The 22,741-nt window shown below is 54.1% G+C and overlaps 2 protein-coding genes across 2 annotated transcripts in view; one reads left to right on the plus strand and one right to left on the minus strand.

The window, feature by feature from the left end:
- Positions 1 to 10,505, plus strand: part of Ca6 (carbonic anhydrase 6) — a 26,301-nt gene extending 15,796 nt beyond the window's left edge. Inside the window, exons 3-8 of the mRNA XM_004639721.1 lie at positions 3,302 to 3,450; positions 3,797 to 3,889; positions 6,299 to 6,368; positions 6,939 to 7,096; positions 8,997 to 9,120; positions 10,411 to 10,505. Coding sequence (XP_004639778.1) covers positions 3,302 to 3,450; positions 3,797 to 3,889; positions 6,299 to 6,368; positions 6,939 to 7,096; positions 8,997 to 9,120; positions 10,411 to 10,505 — 689 coding nt within the window. The remainder of the gene's footprint in view (positions 1 to 3,301; positions 3,451 to 3,796; positions 3,890 to 6,298; positions 6,369 to 6,938; positions 7,097 to 8,996; positions 9,121 to 10,410) is intronic.
- Positions 10,506 to 17,650: 7,145 nt separating this feature from the next.
- Positions 17,651 to 22,741, minus strand: part of Slc2a7 (solute carrier family 2 member 7) — a 16,217-nt gene continuing 11,126 nt past the window's right edge. Inside the window, exons 8-12 of the mRNA XM_023699384.1 lie at positions 21,616 to 21,726; positions 20,888 to 20,989; positions 20,180 to 20,255; positions 18,431 to 18,558; positions 17,651 to 17,872 (exon numbers count right to left, since the gene is read on the minus strand). Coding sequence (XP_023555152.1) covers positions 17,651 to 17,872; positions 18,431 to 18,558; positions 20,180 to 20,255; positions 20,888 to 20,989; positions 21,616 to 21,726 — 639 coding nt within the window. The remainder of the gene's footprint in view (positions 17,873 to 18,430; positions 18,559 to 20,179; positions 20,256 to 20,887; positions 20,990 to 21,615; positions 21,727 to 22,741) is intronic.

Raw genomic sequence — 22,741 nt, forward strand, 5'->3', positions numbered from 1 at the left:
AAAAAAAAAAAAAAAGCTGCTGTAGCTGGGCATGGTGGCGCACATCTGTAATTCTGGCTCTGAGGATGGGAGGATCGTTGTGAGTTTGGGTCCAGCCTGGGCTACAAAGTGAGCTCAAGGCCAGAGTGAACTACATAGCGAGATCCTGGTCTTAAAAAAGAAAGAAAAACAAACCAGGTAAATCCGTGTGCTGGTGCCCCTGTGGGTGGCTCAGTACCCAGGTGGGTAACCCAGCGAGTGTGCATCCCTTGCACTCTGTCTGGGGGTGGAGGTGTGTGGGGTGCGGGGTGGAGGGGTGGGCTCTCGGCCTGGTTGCTCTGGGACGTGCACCGCAGGAGTCTCGCTTGAAACTCCCACTCCTGACCCACGAGCGCATTTGCCATCTGCCTTTCTCTTCCCGAAGGCATCTGTCCGGTCTTCTGTGCATTTTCAAAGCAGCAGGTTGAGTTGTAGGCATTATTAGGACGTTTTTGGATAGCAATTTCTTAGCAGCCGTGTTCTCAGGGAACATTTCCTTCAGCGCTTGTCTTCTGTCCCTTCAGCAGAGCTTTACCCAGAGCAGTTTTTAGTTTTCATGAAATCCAGCTTCTCCATAATTTTATTCATAGATTGTGCCTTCAGCAGGGCATTAAATTGTCCCTGCAGGGTTGGGGGTGCAGCTCAGGGGTAGAACACTTGGGTGGCATGTGTGAAGCCCTGGATTCCACACCAGCACCACACACGTATACGCACGCACGCACGCACACGTAACGCAATGCGCACAGCACAGCCAGCCAGGATCATCACTAGTTTTCCATTTTGTGTAAGTGCTGCCAAAACAAGCACCAGTTGTGCATTTGTAGCTAGGACCACTTGGAGTTGATTGTGGGGAAGGATGCAGCGTCGTGTGCCCACCGGCAAGGGCTCCACGCTGAGCCCAGGGTGGAGAACTTCTAGAGTCTGGTGCCCAAATGGCAACCCCAAAGCCACTTATTTATTGCAAAGTGCCAGCGCTGCAGTTAGACCTCAACACTGAGGTTTTAGTTTAGAAAAAATGACTCATACATCAGCATCTTTTGTCTTCAAAGAAAAGCATATTAACAAAGCTCTCAACAATACAGTTTTTATCAAAGGGCCCAAGTGAGCATTTGGTGTGCGCTTGCACAGCTGTGACCCTTGCTCTCCTTTGCATGATGACCGTCTGTCAAAGCGGGGCTCCTGCTTGGTGCGAGAGCAACCCGTGTGGCACTCAGGGCATCTCTCTGCTCGTGTGATACAATCCAAAGCTGAAAGCAGCCGCTCACAAGCCTAAGTTGCTGGCCTGACCAGCCTCACCTGCCAACCGAGAGGGCTTGCGACAGACAGGTTCGCCACCACTGCCCTGCCCCTTTGAACAGGTTTTGATCTTTGGAGCCTGGGTGGGGCTTTTAAAAGAACCTTTATTTTGAAATAGTTTGGGGCTAGGAAAATTGCAAAAGTGGCACCGAGAGTCCCCACACCCTCTCCCACTTCTAGCACCAGCATCTGGTAACCGCAGCACAGCCCTCACTGGGAATTAACACGGATGCCCTGTGATTAGTTAGAGACCTTGCTGGCTTTACACCACTTTCCTCCCATGCCCTTTCTGTGGTGTCAACCAGGTCCCCCTCTTGCAGTTGGCTCCCATGGCCCTTCGGTCTCGCTTAATCTGGGTCAGATCTTCATTCTCTTTTCGTCTTCCATAGCTTTGACATTTGACTGATCACTTCCTTTTTTAAAAAAACTTTATACCTGGGTGTGGTGTTACATGCCTGTCATCCCAGTACTCAGGAGGCTGAGGCAGGAGGATCTCAGGAGCTCGAAGTCAGATTGGCTATGTAGTGAGTCCAAGATCATCATGAACTATATAGTGAGACCCTATCTCAAAAAAAAAAGGGGGCCGGGGAGATAGCTCAGTAGAATAAGCGCTTCCCTGGCAAGCATGAGGACCTGAGTTCAATTCCCAGTTCTGAAAAAAAACAAAAAAACAAAAAAACAATTGTTTTGCTCCATCCATGTTTGCAGTATGCAACAACTGCATGCTCTATGGGCATGGACAAAGGCACAGAATGCACCTTAGTTCTTTTTTTTCTTTTTTTCAGTACCAGGGATTGAACTCAGGACCTTGTACTTGCCAGGCAGGTGCTTATTCTACTGAGCTATCTCCCTGGCCTTACCCTAATTCTTTTATTCCCCTTCCCTCCTGTTGAGCACAGCAAGTGTGCAGATGATGTGGGTTCTCGCCTGATGAGAAATTCCCTCTTGAAGGAAAGCTGCCTCTTTGGGGAGCTGAATCCATTTTTAGAATCTGTTATATAGGTCCTTTTTTTTTTTTTTTTTTTTCCCAGAACTGGGGATTGAACTCAGGCTCTTGAGCTTGCCAGGGAAGCGCTTATTCCACTGAGCCATCTCCCCGGCCCCCATTTTCAGAATCTGGAAGGTTCAGCAAATCGAGTTGTGGGGACAGAGCTTGAGGCCTCCCCTTTTCCTGGCATAGCATGACTGTCAGTGTCTTTCTTATTGCCTGTGTCGGGCTACCTGCCCGCTCGTTTTCTGAGACAAGGTCTCACTCTACAGTTCAGCCTGGCCTTGAACTTACTACATGGCCCAGGCTGGCCTTGAACTCACAGTGATCCTCCTGCCTCAGTCTCCTGGGTGCTGGACTACTGGGGTTCACTATCATACCTGGCTCTGAAGCCTTGCCGTCGGAAGAGCGGAGCCTGATGTGAGGTTGGCAGTTGGTGTCTCCATGCTGGTCCAGCCCAGCTGAGAGGCTTCCCCTCGCCCATCAGCCTTATGTTCCCTCCCCCATGCACACACAGAGCCAGCAGGGGGCGTCCTAGCACACGGCCGGGCAGGTAGGCGTCAGCCTCGGGCCAAGCCGGGGTGGCATATGGGTCAGGGTGGCTACCCACCAACCTGACATCATCCTCAGGACTCAGCCCGGGTGTAAACTGAGTAAACTGATTGGTGTGGCTCCTGGAGGTGTCACTTCGCAGTCCTGCGTGTTGGGCCGGTCCCTGCCATGGCGGTGGGGGGATGGAGGAGGAAATTCTGGTTTCCCACGTGTCTGACTGCGCTCCTGCAGGGGTCCCCTTGCAGAGGACAGGCCAGACAGAGCGCCCCTGCAGGCTGGGCTCGCCCCTGCACGGGGCCCAGTCCCTCCTCCGCAACCGGGCTTTGCAGGCCTGGCTGGCGCTGGTCGGGGTGAAGGAGATGACGTGGCGGGGGTGGGTGGGATGGTGGTGGTGGTCTGTTGATTTTTGACCTGAGCCGAGGTCTGAGTGCCCGCGGTCCCTTCCAGTGCAGATCAGCCTGCCCTCGACCATGCTCATGACGGCCCCCGACGGCACCGAGTACGCGGCCGTGCAGATGCACTACCACTGGGGTGGTGCCTCCGGTGAGGTCAGCGGCTCTGAGCACACCGTGGACGGAATGCGACGGGTCATCGAGGTGCGAGAGCCCTCCCCAGCCCACTCCCTGTCATTTTCTGGAGGCAGGGTCTTGCCACGCAGCCCAGGTTGTCCTCAGACTCGTGGTGAGCCTCCAGCCCCAAGGACCTCAGAGGGGCCCAGAACTCTCGGGGGACCCCTGCTGCCCCTGGCATCTAGCAGCACTCTCCCCAGCATCTCCCCAGCAGCTCTCTCCGGCGTGGCTTCTGGTCTTGGTGGCTGTGGCTCCCAGAAGTGGGAGCTGTAGGTGCCGAGCAGAGCCCTGGACCTTGCTGTCTTCTGTCCTCGGAAATCTCTCTGAGTTACCCCCACTGACCCATGACGAGGTGCTGATCTTGTTTCCGCAGATTCACGTGGTTCACTACAATACAAAATATGAGAGCTATGATGTCGCCAAAGATGCCCCTGACGGCCTGGCGGTGCTGGCTGCCTTCGTGGAGGTGGGTGGTGTAGACTGGCAGCCTGGCATAGTGTCGGGTGCAGACCATGGTCTTCCTGTGTCTCTCCTTGTCCTTCCCTTGGGAAGCTGACTGAATGGGGAATCGACCCCTCTCCAGGCCCTGCTCCCCCATTCTGGGCTGCAGTAAGAGGCCTGGACCCACAGGCTCCACCTGACACAGACACGTGGCACACCAGGCAACCCTGAGCCAGCCAAAGAAAGCAGCTCTGTTTCTCTGGGATCCAGAGGGTGTGATTAGGGCTGAGTGGCTACATGTGGTTGGCAACTGAGTTGCCAAAAGGTAAGTATTAAAGTGGGTAAAATTATAAATTATTTTCCTATAACACCACAAAAAATAAAACAAGAGCAAAAACCCCAATCGCTTTAGTGCTCTGGAAATGGGCCAAGGCAAACAACAAATTAAGGCATTTACTCATGAAAATGGTTATAGTTTAAGTGAGAACGTGAGTGTCTGTGGGCTTTTTACCTGGCTGTTTCGTCCACGCCCAGAGTGTGGTCATCAGGTGGTTATCAGACCCAGGTGCCGACCCTGGGGTGGCCACACTGCCCGCAAAGGCAGGAGAGACCACAGAGTGACAGGGCGAGCTTTAGCTCCAGGCCTGGTCATGGTGATGTAGTCAGGGTGTGAAAGGGAACAGATTTAATATAGGACACAGAATTCAAGGATTATTTTATAATATTCACCCCAAAAGTCAAAACAGAAGAGTGCAAGAGATCTGTCCATGCACTAGAGACCCAAAGAGCCCAGCTGAGGGCCTGGACCCCACGGCAGTGTCCTGCACCAGTCCCGCTGGAGGCCTAGGGCCCGCGACAACATCTCAGGCAAGTCTGTATTAAGGACCTGCACCGTGAAGGCCCGAAGGTCAGTGGTAGAAGCTAGGAAGTCTGCGCCAGCGGGATGGAGGATCCGTGCCAGCAGGCTGAGGGGTCTGCACGGGAGCCAGGAAGCGACGCTCAAGGTGAGGAGCAGAGTTTGCCAAAGAGGACTGCAGCCATCCTCGGCGGCAGCAAGGACTGCAGCTCCTCCTGAGTTCGTATCAGGAAGACCAGCATGACAGCCTTCTCCAGGAGAACCAATAGCATACCATCTCCCCCTCCAGACCTCCTTTCACTCTGTGGGCAGCAGTCCTCAGGTGACCCCCACACTCTGCCAGGCCCCATTCAGCCGCTGTGTCAAGTTGACCATAGTTAATGATCCACACACGGGGAGTGGTGAGCGGCAGCTGGGAGTTTAACAGCGGCCTTCCTGGAAACAAGACGCTGGGCAAAGGCTGCTCTGAGACTATCTCACCTGAAGGATGGCAGTGAACACGCAACAGAGAAGCAAAGGGCACAAGTGAAGCCAGCCCCCAAGGCGGCCCAGAGGTGTGCAGCAGGAAGCAGTCCAGCGGACCCGCTGGCGGGAGGGACCCTGTCCCTGCCCCCCAGGGCAGCTGTTCTTCCCAGAGGCCCACATGCACTCAAGAGGAGAGTCCTGGCAGGGAGCCCCTGGGGCAGTTCCATCTGGAACCTGTGTCCCAAGTCCTGAGGATGACAAAGCCTGAGCCCTGGCTCCTTGTCCTAAGGCAGGTGTCATGGGCAGTTTTCAGCAGTGGCTCAGTCCCTTTTTCATGGCTGGAACAAAATACCAGATACCCAGGGCCAGTGAGATAGCTCAGTGGACTAAGCACCTGCCTAGGTAAATGCAGCGACCGGGTTCAATCCCTAGCACCACATGGCACACTGGCCCCCACCCTGGGGGCCATGAGCCAGCCACTGAGACTGGGCGTGATGGCACATACCTGTAATCTGAGTGCTGGGGAGGCTGAAACAGGAGGATCACTAGAGTCCGAGCTCCTTAGACCCTGTACCAAATACATTAAAACCCAAACAAAATAAACAACAACCCAGACACCACCTACGCCCTCCTCCAAGAGAGGCTCTTCTTGGCTCATGGTTTCTAGCCAACTATGTTCCATAGTTACTAGCTTCAAAGCAGGAAGGGTCTGGCAGAGTAGAGCTGCTTAGCACATGGCACCCAGGAAGCAGAGAGCGAGGGGAGAAGCCCAGAGAAGAGAAACCCTTCCCGGCCTCACCTATGACCTGTCTCTCCCAGCAGGCCCCACCTCTTCCAGAGGCTCTGCCCCTTCTGGCAGGCCCCGCCCCTTCCGGCAGGCCCCGCCCCTTCAGACAGGCTCCCTTCCGGCAGGCCCCGCCCCTTCAGACAGGCCCCGCCCCTTCAGACAGGCTCCCTTCCGGCAGGTCCCGCCCCTTCTGGCAGGCTCCGCCCCTTCTGGCAGGCCCAATCTCTTAACAGCCTATCCCGGCAAGTGCCTCTCTGCCCAGTTGCTAGGAAGGCTCGCCGCTGCATCTTCCTGCTCAAGCTAACGGCTTGGCCTTTCTCCTCCAGATCGAGGACTACTCAGAAAACACATACTACAGCAACTTCATCTCCCACCTGGCCAACATCAAGTACCCAGGTAGGATGCCAGGGTTGGGTCGGAGCGCACATGTAGGGGCAGCGGGGGATGGACCGCTGCTGAGGGTCGGATGAGGCTGACCAGGGACCCCGAGGAATGTTTGCAAGCACCAAATGTCCGTGACACATAAAAAGATGTGTGTTGCAGTAGAAGATGGCGCCAGCAATCCCCTTGGCACCCTCCCTTGCTCCCCACGCATGCGTATTGATTGCTCTGGCCACTTTCTGAAGCATCCTGGCAGTCCATTTCCGTGTCTTTAGTTCCTGTCATGGCTGCCCTGGTGTCCTGCATCTATTTGAAATGTTTATTTTTCATTCTTGTTTTGACTTTGGGAAAGAGCCGGCAGGGGCATGCTGCCAGGCCCTGTGGATCAGGTGGGTGAGGACATGTGATATTTTTTCAGCCCACCTTTCTGCTCAGAGGCTCTGGGGAGTGGTATTCACCACATTTTTGATCACGCTTGTGCAGCCTCTCGCAGAAGTCCACTTCCAGAGCTGCTTCTGAGAGTGGCGAGTGCAGCGAGCCAGGTGCCACCCTTCATGTCCCTTTACCTCCTGACCTCCCTCTTAGGACAAAGCACAGACCTCAGGGACCTTGCCGTCCTGGACATGCTGCCCAAGGACCACTTCCACTACTACACCTACCAGGGCTCCCTCACCACCCCGCCCTGCACGGAGAACGTGCGCTGGTTCGTGCTGGATGACTCTGTCAAGCTCTCTAGGGCTCAGGTACGGCTGCCGGGGGAACGGGGGGGGGGGGCTCCCAGCTTCCCTCAGGCTGGCATCCAGGGCTCAGTGGCATCTGCCACGTGCAAGACCACTGAGCCACCTGTGTGACTGTGGGTGTCCTTGCCGGTGCTGTAGCGTATAGTCTGGTAGATCCAGGCACCTACAGACTCTGCAGCTGTGTGGTTAGAGAGGCCAGTTATCTTCTCGTGCACATCGAGAATGTCCCTCACGTGGTAGGAAGTGGGTCTGGGTCCAGTTATGCAGAGTCAGGATACAGTTCAAGGGTCAATCCTGGAGGTTCGATGTTAGTACATAAGAACTTTTTACAAATTTAATCCAAATAGAATGCTGGGCAGAGTGGCACGATCCTGTCATGCCAGCACTTAGGAGGCTGAGGCAGGAGGATCAAAGTGAATTTGAGCCCAGCCTGGGTTATGTAGCAAGACCCTATCTCAAACAATAAGAACAAGAACAACAACAAAACCACACCAACTACTTTACACTAAACACACCCCACTGAAACCACTAAATGTCAAAGAGCTTTGAAACTCCAAGTGAGCAAGCAGGTGCACAGAGGGCCATGCGCCCATGCACCTGTCTGACCCAGATGCAGAAGGGCAGAAGGGACTGGGTCCTGCTTCCCAGAGAGGGAAACTGAGGCCACCTCTGGTTGGACTCAAAGCCAGAGCGCCTTGGCAGGGAGCGTGCCAAGCCTGCAGGCGGATTCAGCAAAACTGGAAGCACGCACGCCATTGAGATATTTCTGTTTACTTCTTTCTCTCTGTTCTATTAACAAAACACTCATAGAAAACATTCAGAGAGTGCATGTTGGAAGAATGAATAAATAGATCAATTCTGCAATAGGAGGCATGCTCAAAAATAAACTGAATGTTTAAATTTCAAGACCTGTAAGGGGGCCAGGGAGGTAGCTCAGTGGAATAAGCGCTTGCCGCACAAAGTCCTGAATTTGATTCCTGGTACCACAAAAAACCAAAACCAAAACCAAAAACAACTGCATTATAGGGCTGGTGAGATAGCTCAGTGGTCTAAAGTGCCTGCTTAGGCAAGCTTAGGCAAAGCGCAGGGCCCAAGGTTCGATTCCTGGCACCACATGCCATGGCAGCCCCGCCCCCCAGGATGGGCTGAGCTGGCCACAAAAAAAAAAAAGAAAGACAAAGAACGGCATTACAGTAAAAGACACATTGCCATGAATTCCCCCCAAAGTCTTCTCCCTCCCTTCAAACACACTTGTCCCATCTTTCTTGCTACTTTCTGCAGCAGCTCTGGAGTCCTCCTTCCCCAGTGTCTTAAGTTGTGCTCTGTGGCTGCCTCTATGTCCTGGATTGATTCAAAGCATTCACCTTTCACGGTCAATTTAACTTTGGGGAACAGCCAGCTGTTGCAGAGTGGCAGATCCGGTGTGGAGGTGGATGAGGATACACCGTCATGTTTTATCTGGCAGAAATTTCCATAAGCATTTTAAATGGATTCAGGACAGGAGACAGCCACAAAAAGACACTCATGAGGGAACACCTCCAGAACTGCTTTGGAAAGTGCAAGAAAGGTGGGATTAGTGTGTTCAAAGAGAGGGGGAGATTTGAGAGAGAATGATCACAATGTGTTGTTTGTTGATTGATTGGTTGATTGATTGGCTTTTTGAGACAAAGGCTCACTAGCCTAGCTGGCCTCCACCGATGGCAATCCTCCTGCCTCAGCCTCCGAGTGCTGGGATTACAGGTGTGTGCTACCACACCTGGCTAACATTCACCATGTTTTTGGATGACACTTCGGCATGCCTGGCACAGGGCACCTAGAACCTTTCCTGGACTTGGGCTCTTACAAGCCCTGGCCCAGGTACTGACTGAGCTCTTGGCAAGGATTCCCTTTCTGTCACCTGCAGGTCTGGAAGATCGAGAACTCCCTGCTGACGAATCACAACAGGACATTGCACAACGGCTACCGCCCGACCCAGCCACTGAACGGCAGGGTGGTGGAGGCCAACTTCCGCCACTTCCCTAGCTTCCGTGAGTGCACAGGCCTGTGACTGTGTGCCCCTGCTGTTCCTGGTGGCCACAGAGGACAGGAGCTGAGATGCAGGACAGGGCCTGGGCAGGGGGAGGGGGTGCCAGTCTAGGCAGAGAAGACAGGGGATGATGGCGCTGTCACCTCTTGGTCTTGGCTGAAGTGGGGGTAGGTGGCAGATGAGTGGCGTTCATATTGAGGGCCCTGGGCTGGACCCCGGAGGTCTCCCACAGGCGCCCTGTTGTCCTCCATGAGTCTGCCCCACTGCTATCAGATCTGTGAGACTGTAGACCATTCCCTGGACTTGCTTGGGGGTCAGGCTCCGGCACCAGGATGCTGGGGGTGGCGGGTGCTGCCAGGCCTCTGCTGACCCCACTGGTCTCTTAGGTCAGGGTCCAGCTGGGTTCTTGGCTGACCTCATCATGGTGGCAAGAATGCAAATATTGCTGGGTGTGGGGGCACATCCCTGTGACTCTGCAGTCAGGAGGCTGAGGCAGGAGGATCAAGGAGAGTTTAAGGCCAACCTGGGCTACATAGTGAGCTCACCGTCAGCCTGAACTACATAGCGAGACCCTGCCTGAGAAAATAATTAAAAAAAACTCAAGGGGGCCTGGGAGATGGCTCAGTAGGATAAGCGCTTGACTGGCAAACGCAAGGATCTGAGTTCAATCCCCGGTTCCGCCCCCCCCCAAAAAAAAGGTTCCGCCCCCCCCCAAAAAAAACAACAAACAATCTCGAGGACAGGGTCTTGCTAAGTGAGACTCCTCCTTCCACAAAGGGAGGTGGCGTCCTACGCAGGATTGCTTCCTCTTGGCTACTCAGAGGAAGTGTAGACCCGTGGACCTGTTTCCTGGTTATAGATTTCTCTAAAATTTTTATTATTTATATATTTATTCTCTAAAATTTTTAGAAAAATTTTTAGTATTCTTGTAACAGGCATCAACCAACTATACGGGGTCCCACATGCCACACAATGTGCAAACTTTTCCTGCCAAGGGTCCCCCTACTTCACTCATGTGAGGGACTCAGTCCCCAGGCTGGACGGAAGGGTTCATGTTGCCCCTGGCTTGGTGCCTGTGTGGTGCTCCTTGCCGAGACCACTTCTTTTGTTGTTGTTGTTTTGTTTTAACATAGAGTCTCACGGTGTAGCCCAGACTGGCCTCAAACTTGCAGCAATCCTCCTGCCTCAGCCTCCCGAGTGCTGGGATGACAGGTGTGCACCACCATGCCTGATGGGCCTTCCAAGTTTCAGTCTTGTGAAACTAATGATTATTTTATCCACTGTGTTCTAGGCTCTGAGTTCAAGTATTTCCTGAGCAGGATGGAGAACAACATGCAGTACTTGGCTAGGGCTCTGCAGCACAACAAAGCTAAGAAGCTCTACTAACCGGCTGGCACCACAGACTTGCACGGGAGAGGACGATTTGGTACCGGCAGGATTTATGATTAGAGCAGGAAGCCATCACCAGGACAAGAAGGGACTCGAGGCCGATGTTGCCAGTGGGAATTGATTGGTAGAGAAGTGGCACGTTCTCCCGCTGTGGCTGCGGGCGCCGGGGTGTGGCTTGGGTTCCTGGCTGCGCAGCAGCGCAAGGCCGTGCGTTCTGTCCTGGGCACCGCAAAAAAATCACCACTCACTTGGCAGAATAATAAATCAGCACGCAGATGAAATGCAGAGACACCTGCCTGCTCGCAGATCCGAAGGGCCCAGGGACACTCTGGCGGGGACAGAAGTGGTCTGCATCTGCGTGGTGGCCACGCTGCACATGACACCTACTTGTTCACCTGCATGCGACAGTGTCTCTTTAATGAATGTATCACGCTGTACATAAATTATATCCCTAAATTATTAAGGCACCTTCACTTGAAAAACAGAAAAGAAAAAAAAAATCAGCCTGAATTTCCTTTGGCATTTAGATGTAATAAAATGATTTTGGAAATTTGTTTTAAAATTTCTTGTTTCTGTTTCTTTGTACCGATTCAGACACTGCCTGCCCCCTACAAAGGTGGAGATGAAAGAGGGAGGGTTTCCAGGGCTAAGAATACGAAAGAGGAGGGCAGTTCCTCTATAACCCTGTAGGCCAGAGGGCAGCGAATCATCCAGGACTCCAGCAATTATGTCAAAAGACACTGGGGCTATCTTGAGAGGACTCGCGGATGACGGATCCACCCCAAAACACAAGATCAGGAGGGCTGGTATACTGGTGCATGCCTGTGAGCCCAGAACCGGGGAGGCTGAGGCAGGACCATCACATGCCTTGAGTTCAAGGCCGGACTTGGGTGCATAGCAAGATCCTGTCTCAATAAAAGAGAAGCACAGCTTGGGACAGCAGCTGATGCCAAGGTAGTGAGCTTGGCATGGAGGCTGCTGGGAAGCTCTTATTACCATGTTAGTACAGGGGGACGAAGCAAGCCACCGAGCATATGTCCTGTCCTTCCTGTCCAATCTTGTCTGAGGCCTCAGTGTTGGCTCTCTGTCCCCTGGAAGCCAGAACCAGGGACAGACCAATCACTGCCTTGGTGATATCAGAAGAGCCTCTTTCAAATGAGGCCACTGCCAGCATGGGGTCTGGGCGACCGTGTCCTCTGCGGCTGCCCTTGGCCATCAGGAGGAGGCCAGGCCATACTCTGAGCTGAGCCCAGCGGTCAGCTCAGGAGAAGTCGGTTTGCAGACTCCAGGCCCAAGGGCGCCAGGCCTGTGCTGCCGTGGGTCTCCGACATTCATGCAAGGTGAGGTGGAGGGGCACAGTGTTGGTCAATGCCACCAGACACCCTTGAGGTGTGTAACCCTCCCGAATCCCACGCCAGCTCACGTCACAGACCCTGGACAACTTGGGCTGAGGAGGGATGTGTCATTCCCCACAGACCTTGGGGACAGGAGCTTTGTCTCCTCCCTTTTCACAGCAAACCTAGGAACAGAAGTACTTGTGAATATCTGGTCCCAGCGATGCTCAATGCAAACGTGCTGAGTGAATAAATTAGCTTCTGGGCTAGACAAAGAAATCTACAGGAAGAGGATGAAGGACCAGAGAGAAGGCTCAGAGAAGGGGATGAACTGAGGATTTACAGGAGAAAAAGGAGGAGCAGGAATAGCCAACACATCCTGGAAGCCGGGGGTGGTGGGGCATGCCTGTAATCTCAGCACTCGGGAGGCCGAGGCAGGAGGATCGCAGCAAGTCTGAGGTCAGGTTGGGCCACATAGTGGACCCTGTTTCAAATAAAGCAAACAGAAAAAGAAGAGAGACAAGAGGAGGAAGCTCGGGACCTTGCTGTGTCTGCAGCGACTTCTTGCCGTTACAGACAGACACAGGTGGGTTCAAGGGTGTCATTATTCTTTATTACTGTTTATTCCCTCAAGACACGAACTGAATCATGCCCTTCGCCTGCTTCCAGCCCTCGTGTCGCAGGGAGTAAATCCAAAGCCCTATCCTTGGGCTGCCCCGCGGCCCTGGCTGCTCTCTGCACGGGAGCATCCCCCTCTCCCTGTCGCTTTGTGGCATTCTGCGGCTGGACCTCACGCAGCCTGGCCGCAGGCCCTGTGCACACGGTCCTCTTGCGCTAGGAGGAGCGTGTGGGCCTCTGCTTCTCGCCTTGCCTTTCTGCACCGCCAGGCCACTACCTCACCTCCCTTCTTGCTCCAGAGGTGGACAGTGAGCTCAAGGGGACCCTGGCTGTCTCAGCAGACACTGCGGGTGGGGGTGGGGCACGGCCCTTAATAACCGGGGAGCTAGGAGAGCAAGTGGGGGCTCCCTACAAAACATGTGAGATCAAAGAGTTCTGATTTTGAAGTTTTCTCAAAGGGGTTGGATGGGCTCCGTGGGGAGCCCCTGCCTAGCATGCAGGCCGCCCTGGGTTCCGGTCCAACACTACTAAGAAAGAGGAAAGGACGGAGTGTGGTGACGACGCCTGTAATCCCAGCTCTCGGGAGGCTGAGGCAGGAGGATCAATGTGAGTCTGAGGCCAGTCTGGGCTGCACAGCAAGACCTTGTCTCAAAAAAGGGGGGGCGAAGTGGGGATACAGCTCAGCACTATGAGCATCTGTCTGGCAAGGTCTTGAATTCAATCTCCAGTTTAAAAAAAAATCTAGAATTTTCCAGCATTTCAACATGTCACTTGCTTTTTCAGGCAGTTACATTTATTCTGTATTTCATTGACAGGAAGAGAATGAAAGTTTGCCAAAGTTGCTGTCATTTCTGTAACTTTATGTAAGTCGTGCATATCCTGGTTTAATTTTGTAACTGCCGTAAGATTCTGATTTCAAATTTCACTCCTACGAACCACACAGAGAAGGAACTTGGCTGATTCTCACTTGAAACCTAAAAGCAAAACATAGACCAACTCAAGAGAAAGTGGAAAGGTCTTTACTGATAATAGGGGCTAGGAAGATAGGTCAGTAGACTAAGCGCTTACCTGGTAAGTGCAGGATCCTGAGTTCAATCCCCGGTACTGAAAAAAAAAAAAAAAGATAGTAGTTTTGTGGTGTAGCTATTGTGTTTTTGTTTCTGTACTGGGTTGAACCCAGGTTCTTTCCACAGAGCTACGTCCTGGCCCTTTTTATTTTTTATTTTGAGTCTGGGCCTCACCAAGTTGTCCAGGTGGGACTCAGACTTGCAACCCTCTTGTCTCAGCCTCCCAGAGTGCTGGGCTTAATGACCTCCACCACTGCACCTGGTTTAATGCCCACTTTTTACATTAAATTACTGCAGAACCAAGCAACCAGCCTTGCTTTCTCTTCTGCTGGGAACGTGCTGCCCTCTGGTGGCCATGGTGATGACTGCAGGGCCTGCTCCATGAGGACCTGGGAGGGCTTCTCTTCGGTCCCATTTTTCAGGTTGGTAGACTGAGGTCCAGAGACCTATAATGTTCTGTGGAAAGATCTGCACATGTCAAGGACAAATGCAGGTCCTTGGACAGTGCTAGGGAGCAGTGGGGGCTGTCCTGGGCAGCAGCTGATGCTTGAATTTCAAAGGTCTTTCACAACTGTTCCTATTATTCCAGGACTCTGGGAGGCTAAGGCAGGAGGATGCCAAGTTGGAGTCCAGCCTGGGCAGTTTAATGAGACTCTCTCAGTTTAGGGAGACCTTGTTTCAAAATAAAAATATAAAAATGGGCTGGGGCTGGGGCTTAATATCATCACCAGAGATCAATTCCTAGTACTGAAAAAAAAAAAAGTACAAAATCTGGGCCCCAATCAGGCCCACCCAAACCCTCTGTCCTCCTAACCCTGCAGGTAAATACTATTCAAACCCCACTCTTGAGATTGGACGATGAGGCCTCAACGCAAGTAATGTGCTTCAGCGCAGAGCTGGAGCCCAAGCAGACAGGCAGAGTCCATGCTGTGAGGTTCAGGCATGACAGGGGTGAGTTGCCTGTCCACTGGAGCATTTAAGCATTCAAGTTGCCTGTTCACTGAAGGCATGGCGGGGACCCTGGGATACAGCTGGAGGCAGCATAGGGTCTCTGGGTTTTAGAGAGGTCTTACAGAGGCAGAGAGTGTCAGCCAAGCTGGGGGCTCTCATTCAGAACAGGGAGGGGGTCCCTGGAAGAGACACCCGGGGGTGAGTGCTGGGAAACCCTGGGCACATCCGCAGAGCGCGCTGGGGTGCCCCGGGCCACGGTGCTCTGGGCCTCATGCGCACTGCAGGCTGCCGCGCTCCTGCCAGCACACAGCCTGTCCCAGACCCAACCTCAGAAGCTCTTCATCTAGACAGTGCGGAGGCCCCAGGGTGCGGGGTGCCAAGTAGACACAGCTGGCTGCACCCCACCCCGGGCGCAGGCTCCTGTGCATAATGGGGTGGTGCCAAGTTTGCCTTCAGGTTTTCCCCAACACTCAAGTTCCAGAATTGACAAAGAAGTGGAGGCGAGAAGGGTCCTCCTCCCGGGGGGCAGGAGCAGCCAGGGCGGTTCACCCGGCCTCTGTGCTTGGCAGGGTGGTTTAGGAGAACTCATTCATGACTGAAGTCATTTTAGCCTGGAGTTTTCTTCTTCTTCTTTTTTTTTTTTTAACTTTATTTATTTATGTGTGTGTGTGTGTGTGTGTGTGTGTGTGTGGCCAGCTCAGCCCACCAGGGGGCGGGGCTGGCTGGCATGTGGTGCTGGGGGATTGAACTGCGGTCCCTGTGCTTTGCTAAGCTTGTTCTAAGTAGGTGCTTTAGGCCACTGAGCCATCTCTCCAGCCCCCAGTTTTCTTCTTTTGTGGGAATGTTTTTTTAAACAAAAATTCCATTTCTTAGCTGAGTGCAATGGAACCGGCCTGCAACTCAGCTACTACAGAAGTTGAGGCAGGAGGGTCGGATGTTTATGGCCTGTCTAGGCACCTAGCAAGACCCTGGCTCAAAATTAAACATTGTTTTAAAGGGCTAGGGGGGGCCTGGTGTGGTGCAACACACTTGTAATCCAGGCACTCTGGGAGGCTGAGGCAGGAGGATTGCAAGTTTGAGTCCACGTCTCAGTTACTTTTTACTTATTGCTGGGACAAAATACCCAACGCACAAATGTAAGGAAGGAAAGGTTTATTTAGTTCAGCGAGGGTTCAGTCCATACTCCACGGGCTCCAAGGCGGACGGCGGCAGTTCATGGCAGCAGAAAACAGCGAAGAGCAGAGCAGGAGCTGCAGCTGCGCCCACCATCAAGCCTCTCTCTTAACTGCAAACGCCTGAGCTCCGCCAAGGAAGTGGCGGCGGCGGCTGCTGCTGCGAAAATCCGAAGATCCGAGCTCCTCCGAAGTTCCAAGCTCCTCTGAAGTGGCGTGGCTGCGTCCAACAAACTCCTGCAAGAAAGTGGCGCAGCTCTGAAGCTCAAGGTCCTGGAGGAAGGAGGAAGTAGCATGGCTGCAGAGTGGTGCGGAGCTCCGAGGAAGGGGGCGCACAAGCCCTCCTCAACCCTTCAAGCGCTGAGTCAGTCTAGGGCGGCCCCTCCATGCCCTAGCCTGGCCGCTCCAGGCAAGCTTCTGGCCCCTCAAACTGACACAGTGTGCATCAACCACCACAGTCCAGAATGGGCAACAGTGACTTAGGGGGTCTATGTCTCAGCCATGTTTCTTCTTTTTTTCTTTCTTCCTTATTTTTGGTTGTACTGGGGATTGAACTCAGGGCCTTGTGCATGCTAGGCAAATGTTGTACCACTGAGCTATATCTCCAGCCCCTAAGACTATGTCTCAGACTAAAAATTAAAATCAAAAAGGACTGGAGATGTATTTCAGTGTGAAGACTTTGGTCCAATTCCTGGAACTGAATTAAAAACCAAAATCGGCTAGAGGTGCAGCTCAGTGGTAGAGTCTTCCTCGGTTTGATCCCCAGTACCATAAAAATCCCAGCAAAACAAACAATAAAAATGGAAATTCAGTTTCCCAGCCCATCCAGAAGCCCGCGGAGAGCTCTCCTCCCAGGTGGGCACTGGTATTTCCTATGTTCAAGAGCTTGTGCATTTCATTTATGGGGCCAAGAGATTGCCATGCAACTAAACATGATACCCCCAACCTGCCCATGCCATCCTGGGGGGCCTGTGAGCCAGGTGGCAGCTTTCCCCAGGCCCAGGAGAACCCCAAGGCCACCAGGTCACTTTCCGCAGGGTCCTTAGGGACATCTGGTGGCCAGGCCTGGAGTGGGGCATGTGTCCAGGAGGGACCTTTGTCTGGGAAGGCTGCGCGCTCCCAGACCCTTAGTGTGATGCTGGACCTGAGGTCCCCCAAAGCCCACATGTCCAAGGCCTCAGTCTGCTGCTGACTCTAGCGGAGGGTGGAGTCTTTAAGGGGCAAGGCCTGATGGGAAAATGATGTCAAAGGGCGTGGTCTCCAAAGAGCCACTGAGAGGGCAGTGATGTCAGGGGGCGTGGTCTCCAAAAATCACTGGAACAGGTGTTTGGGGGTTCTTAGGTTATTGGGAATGCCCTGGAAGGGACAGTGGAACCCAGGCTCTGAGTCTGTCTCTGCTTCTGGGACTGTCAGGTGCAGCCTCTGTCAGAAGCTCAAAGACATTGGTCACTTGATTGTAGATCAGAACCCTAGGACTATGCAGCCAAACCAACCTTTGCCTTTGTGAGTGAGTCCCTGGGGTGTTTTGTAACGTGTAACATAAAGTTGACGAATATACTGAACTTCGCGTTTTACTTTGAAAGAATGTGTGCATACATCTTTAAGTTTTGGTACCAATCTACAATCAAGGTATTTCTGTTTTTGTTGGTTCTTAGGAATTGAACCCAGGGCCTTCATATAGAGCTATATCTTTACTCCTTTTTATTCTACGTTGAGACAGGGTCTTTCTAAGTTACCCAAGTTGGCCTCAAACTGGTGACCCTCCTGCCTCAGCCTCCCAAGTAGCTGGGATTATAGACATGCACCAGCATACCTGTCAAGGTGTTGATTCTTATCAACGCATGTGTCTGGAAGGGACAGCCACCTCCTGTCCCTCCCCGAAACTGTGTTCCTGGAACACAAAGGGCTCACTGCTGTCACCTTTCCTGGGAGCCTGGAGCTGGGGGTCCCTTTCTCAGGGAAGGCCTCCCAGAACTGGTCTGTGGGTGACACACCTGACACTAGAGGGCAGTCTCCTTGGTGGGCGTGGTGGGCAGGTGAAGGCTCACACCAGCGACTTTCTCAATCTCCTCGGGAATCTCCACTCCGTTCCTCTTTGCAAAAATGCGGTTGATCTCCACGAAGGTCTTGCCCTTGGTCTCGGGGATGACCACGCAGGTGTAGGCGGCGGTGAGCGCGCAGAGCGCCATGAACGTGATGAAACAGTAGGGACCCAGGCCAGCCTGGAGGGCACGCGGCAGGGCCAGCCCGTGGGAAACCGGGCCCTAGTGACACCAGAGCACAGCCCTGACTTTCCCGGGCCTCCTTCCTGCGTTGGAGACCAGGGCCAGATGCTTGGCTCAGAAGGAGAGAAGGAGGGACAGGGACAGGGACATGAGCTTGCTGGCCCAGCCTGGCGTCTGCTGCCTTGGGCTTCACAGCCCACAGCCATTTGTAGTCGCGAGGCCATCACCAGTGCAGAGGTGCCTGTTGGTGGGGGGACAGGCTCATCACAAGAGAGGGGTCACAGCTGTGTGTGGTGGTGCACCCCTGAGATGCCAGCACGCTGAGGCTGAGGCAGGAGGACTGCTGTGAGTTCAAGGCCAGCATGAGCTACATAGTAAGCTCAAGGCCAGCCTGAACTGCATAGGGAGACTCTGTTCCAAAGACAGAATAAAAAGTAGAGGCAGCGGTGTTTCACAGGAGCATGACTGATGGGCAGTTGTTCTGCTGGGAGGTGGACCTGTCACTCAGCCCCTGGGCAGGGCAGCGTCACACAAGCATGAGGAAGGGCACCTCACCTGGACAGACGGGAACACCAAGCCCACGACGAAGTTGGTGAGCCAGTGCACAAACCCATCCACCATGAAGGCAGCTGGTCGCCAGGACTGCAGGAAGAGCTCGGTCCTCACCACTGAGGGTACGGGACCTGGAGGGCACAGGACCCCCGGGGGTGGCTTGGGACACGGCCCACTGCGCAAGCGGCCCTGACACACAAAGCCATCATTTTCCATCCTCAGCTCTCCCATGAAAATTTAACACCCTAGATCTGCCATACAGGAAGTGACCTAAAATAAGAGGAACGTTTAAATAGACTTTATCACAGTAACAGACACAGCCATGAAGTCCCTTCAAAATTCCCGCTTGCATTGAATACACTCATCCCATCATTCCTGCTACTTCCTGAAGCAGCTCTGGGAGTGCTCTTTTGTGAGTGTCTTTATGAGATGTGGTTAAAAAATGTGATCAGCGCCACCGGGGAGTGCCATCCAACAGACAGGCAGCTCAGAAAAATGTGACACTGTGTCCCCACCCACCTCGTTTGCCAGATCTAGAACTGTGACTTCTGGCTCCTCCCCCAAATCAAAATGACCCTGAAGGGGAAACACTTTGAATCAGTTCAGGACCTAGAGGCAGCCAGGATGTTCAGGAGAGGACTCCAGAGCTGCTGCAGACAGCGGAAGAATGCCGGTGAGCGTGTTCAAAGCTGGGGGAGTGTTTGGAAGCGTGTTCGTGGTCATGTGTCCTTTCATGTAATACATTTTTAAAAACTTTGAACATTCAGTGTATATTTTGCTCATCCCTGTATAACTGGTTTTCTCTTGTACATAGGCCTGGGGTTTGTGCATTCAAAGAACAGATTTTTTACCCCCTTTCTAGCTCAGGTGGGAATGAGATGGCTGGAGTGACAACTGCAGTGTTGGGGGCCAACCTGAAGGGGACTCAGCACCCCAGAACAGAGCTACTCCTGGGGCCTCAGCGCAGACCCTGTGGCCCAGCATGGAGGTCCCCACCCCAGAAAGAGGGCACATGGGGGAAAGTAGTCTCCCGACAACCTGGCTGACCTCCTGCCCCCTGGTTTCCACAGCCCAGGAGCAGCCCAGCCGGGCAATGCAGGAGGCTTAAGGGCACACACGGGCAAGGGAGGGTGGAAATGCAGGGGACCAGGTCTGGGTGGCATGGCCCCCCACAGGGCACCCTGAGGGCCCCACACCCCTGCCTCTCCTCAGATGTGGCTGGGCTGTGGGGACTGGGGTGCATTTCCAACCAGGAGGATCAGGTTCCTTTCTCAGGAGCACTCCAGGGAGGGAGCCCTCAGCCTCTGTGGCTGCCTGAGGGCTTGGCCCAAGTGGGGCTGAGGCAGTCAGTACCAGGATGTGGGTGGCCAGGGACGTTGGCCCAGATCGGGGGAGTGAGACCTTGAGCCCTGGGTGGGCTTGAGGCCACAGAGAGCTTTGGCAGGGTGTGCATGAGAGTCTCAGGGCTCCTCTCCTTGTTGGGGACCCTGGGCCTGGGTCTGGGCCCCACTGGGGCCACAGATCAGTGAAGTGCTGGCCTAAGCTGAGAACTATTTGTTGAATGAATAAATATGACCCCGGATGGCTGGCAGGGCACACTAACTCGGCCTCTGAGAACGGGTGACTCTGGATAAGACTAGAGGACAACCGTTCGGAGTGTGGGCCTGGGCAGTGTCATGGACATTGTGAACCCTAACAGCTATGCCCTCAGCGTCTCTTGGACCCTGTGGGCTGACAGGGCGCAGAACTCACTTGGCCCGATGGAATGTCCCGCGATGTATGCCAGGACGCAGATAATGCCCAGGTAGGAGAGCTCAGGGACCCTGCTCTGTGGAGACAGGCGGAGCTCAGACCCCACTGCCATCCCTAGCTCCGGATATGGATATGGGAGGTGCTGAGCTTGGAGGCCTGAGCTTTGTGGGGCCTTTGGGACTCTGTGGGCAGGAGAAGGAGGAGGAGGAGGAGGACCAGGACAGGGGTGTGCTGGTGGCTGCTGCAACCCTTTCCCGGTCAGAATGACAGTGAACGGGGTGCCTGCCCTGGTTTATGGGCAGCTAGCAGCTAGACGCTGCCTCTGCACCTCGCGACCTTCTTGCGTTTCCTCTTCCTGTCACCTGGCTGAGCAAGCCCGTTACGGCCTAGGTCCTGTGAAGGTGGTCTCGGAACCATAGAGCCTGACCCAGACCACGAGGACCTCAGTCCCTCAGCCCCAGCAGACTCACTCCCCAGGATCCATAGAGCACCTTCTAGGACTCCTGGGCCTCGAACTCAAGGTGAATCTCCTGCCTCAACCTCCCGAGTGCTGGGCCAACAGGCGTGCACCACCAGCCCAGCGTTAGGTTAGGGGTCCCGTCGAGCCAGCTGGCACATGGGTGTCAGTGACATCACTGGCTCCCAGGTGAGGGCTCCATGGGGACCCCGGCTCCCTTTCCCACCCGCGGGCAGGGGGTGCAGCGAGACCTGGAAGAGCAGTGCCAGGGTCAGCACCAGACAAGCACTACCACAGATGCCATAGCCCAGCAGCAGGAGGAGGCGCCGGCCCAGCCGCTCCACGGCGAACGCCTGCAGGGGACGCGGCCGTGAGCACCAGGCAGCTCTGGGTCCCTGGGGCTGTGCACCTGCCTCGGGACCCACGCTCCTGCCGCCCCCGCTCGAATCTGTCTCAGCTTCCCCAGTGCGGGTCCTGCAGCCACAGGTCCTACCAGCCCCGCTCACCTCCAGTCGGGCCCCTCCCCACCCGCTCAGGACCGCGCCCACCCCTGTCGGGGTCCCACCCCTCCCTGCCAGGACCCCGCCCACAATCACAGCCGTGGAGTGGGAGGGATGGTGCCTGGGGCCAGCAGAGAGGACAAGAGGACCTGACTTCTGTGTAGGATGGGGACAAAGGAAGGAGGAAATAAGGAGGGTGGAAGGAAAAAAGGAAGGAAGGAAGGAAGGAAGGAAGGAAGGAAGGAAGGAAGGAAGGAAGGAAGGAGAAAAGAAATCGGGCACAGGGAACCGGGTGTAAAAAACTAAGCTCTGAAATAGCACCTGTGTCATCCGGGTCACCCAGGATCACCATTAGGATGCCTCACGCATGGACTGTATTTGAAGGTATGCCGGGCTGCATGGTCTAAGCCATGCCGTGGGTGTGGGCGACCCTGACCCTGGCCCCTGTTCCCTCCGGAGGTCGCATCCTGGTCACTCACCGAGATGATGGTCATCACTATGTTGACTACGCCGGCCCCCACGGTCACGTACTGGGACTGCATGGGGTCCACGCCAGCCGACACATAGATGGTGTCTGCATAGTAATTGATCTAAAACCCGAACCCCGCTGTGAGGAAAGGCCGTAGACACAGCCACCAGCTTCCCGTCCTCACCTCCAGCAACGTGAAGGCAGCGAAGCCTGGGCTGGGGTCTGTGGGCAGGAGGGAAGCAGTAGGTGGCAGTGGAGTTAGGACTCTAGGGACCAGGGCCTGGACTCTCCGGGATGGGGCTCTGTGACTCTGAGCCTCAGGTTCTGCGTCTATAGAGTGGGAGTCTCCAGGGCTCTGGGAGGCTGAGGCAGGAGGACCCTAGGGTGGAGGCCTGCCAGGGCAACAGCAAGATGTCTCAAAATCACATAATAGTGGGCTGGGGAGATGGCGCAGTAGAATAAGCGCTTCCCTGGCAAGCGCAAGGGTCTGAGTTCAATCCCCAGTTTTGCCAAAAAACAAAACAAAACAAAACAAAACAAAACAAAACAAAACAAAAAAAACATAATAGAAGCCTCCCTCTCCCATCACTCCCTGGAGAGGTGGCCCCTCAGCCACTTCTACAGACAGTGTACACAGCCACAATGAGCAGCGCAGCTCTTCTGCCTGCCAGCCGGCAAGTCCGGGACGCGTACGTTGTCGGTGCTGCTCTGTCGTGCTGGCCCGAGTCCTCACACCCTGCTCAGCCTGCTTGCTCCCACTCAAACCTGATGCACTACATCAGACCTAAACTTATATATTAACCATAAATAAAAGGTTTTTTTACCTTTTTCCAAACGTTTCTTTTTTTTTTTTTTTTTTTTGGCGGAACTAGGGATTGAACTCAGACCCTTGTGCTTGCCAAGGAAGCACTTATTCCACTGAGCCATCTCCCCAGCCCCCCAAACGTTTCTTATAAGAGATCTCTACTAATTGACCTACTAAAGTTCTGACTAGTCTCTCATAAATACAAACCTAAAAAGGTGATCATAATTTAACCTGGGGGGCTGGCGAGATGGCTCAGTGGTCTAAAGCACCTACTTGGAACAAGCTTGGGAAAACACAGGGACCACGGTTCAATCCCCCAGCACCACATGCC

Source organism: Octodon degus, unplaced genomic scaffold (assembly GCF_000260255.1).
Source record: "Octodon degus isolate 3935 unplaced genomic scaffold, OctDeg1.0 scaffold00113, whole genome shotgun sequence".
Taxonomy (NCBI): domain Eukaryota; kingdom Metazoa; phylum Chordata; class Mammalia; order Rodentia; family Octodontidae; genus Octodon; species Octodon degus.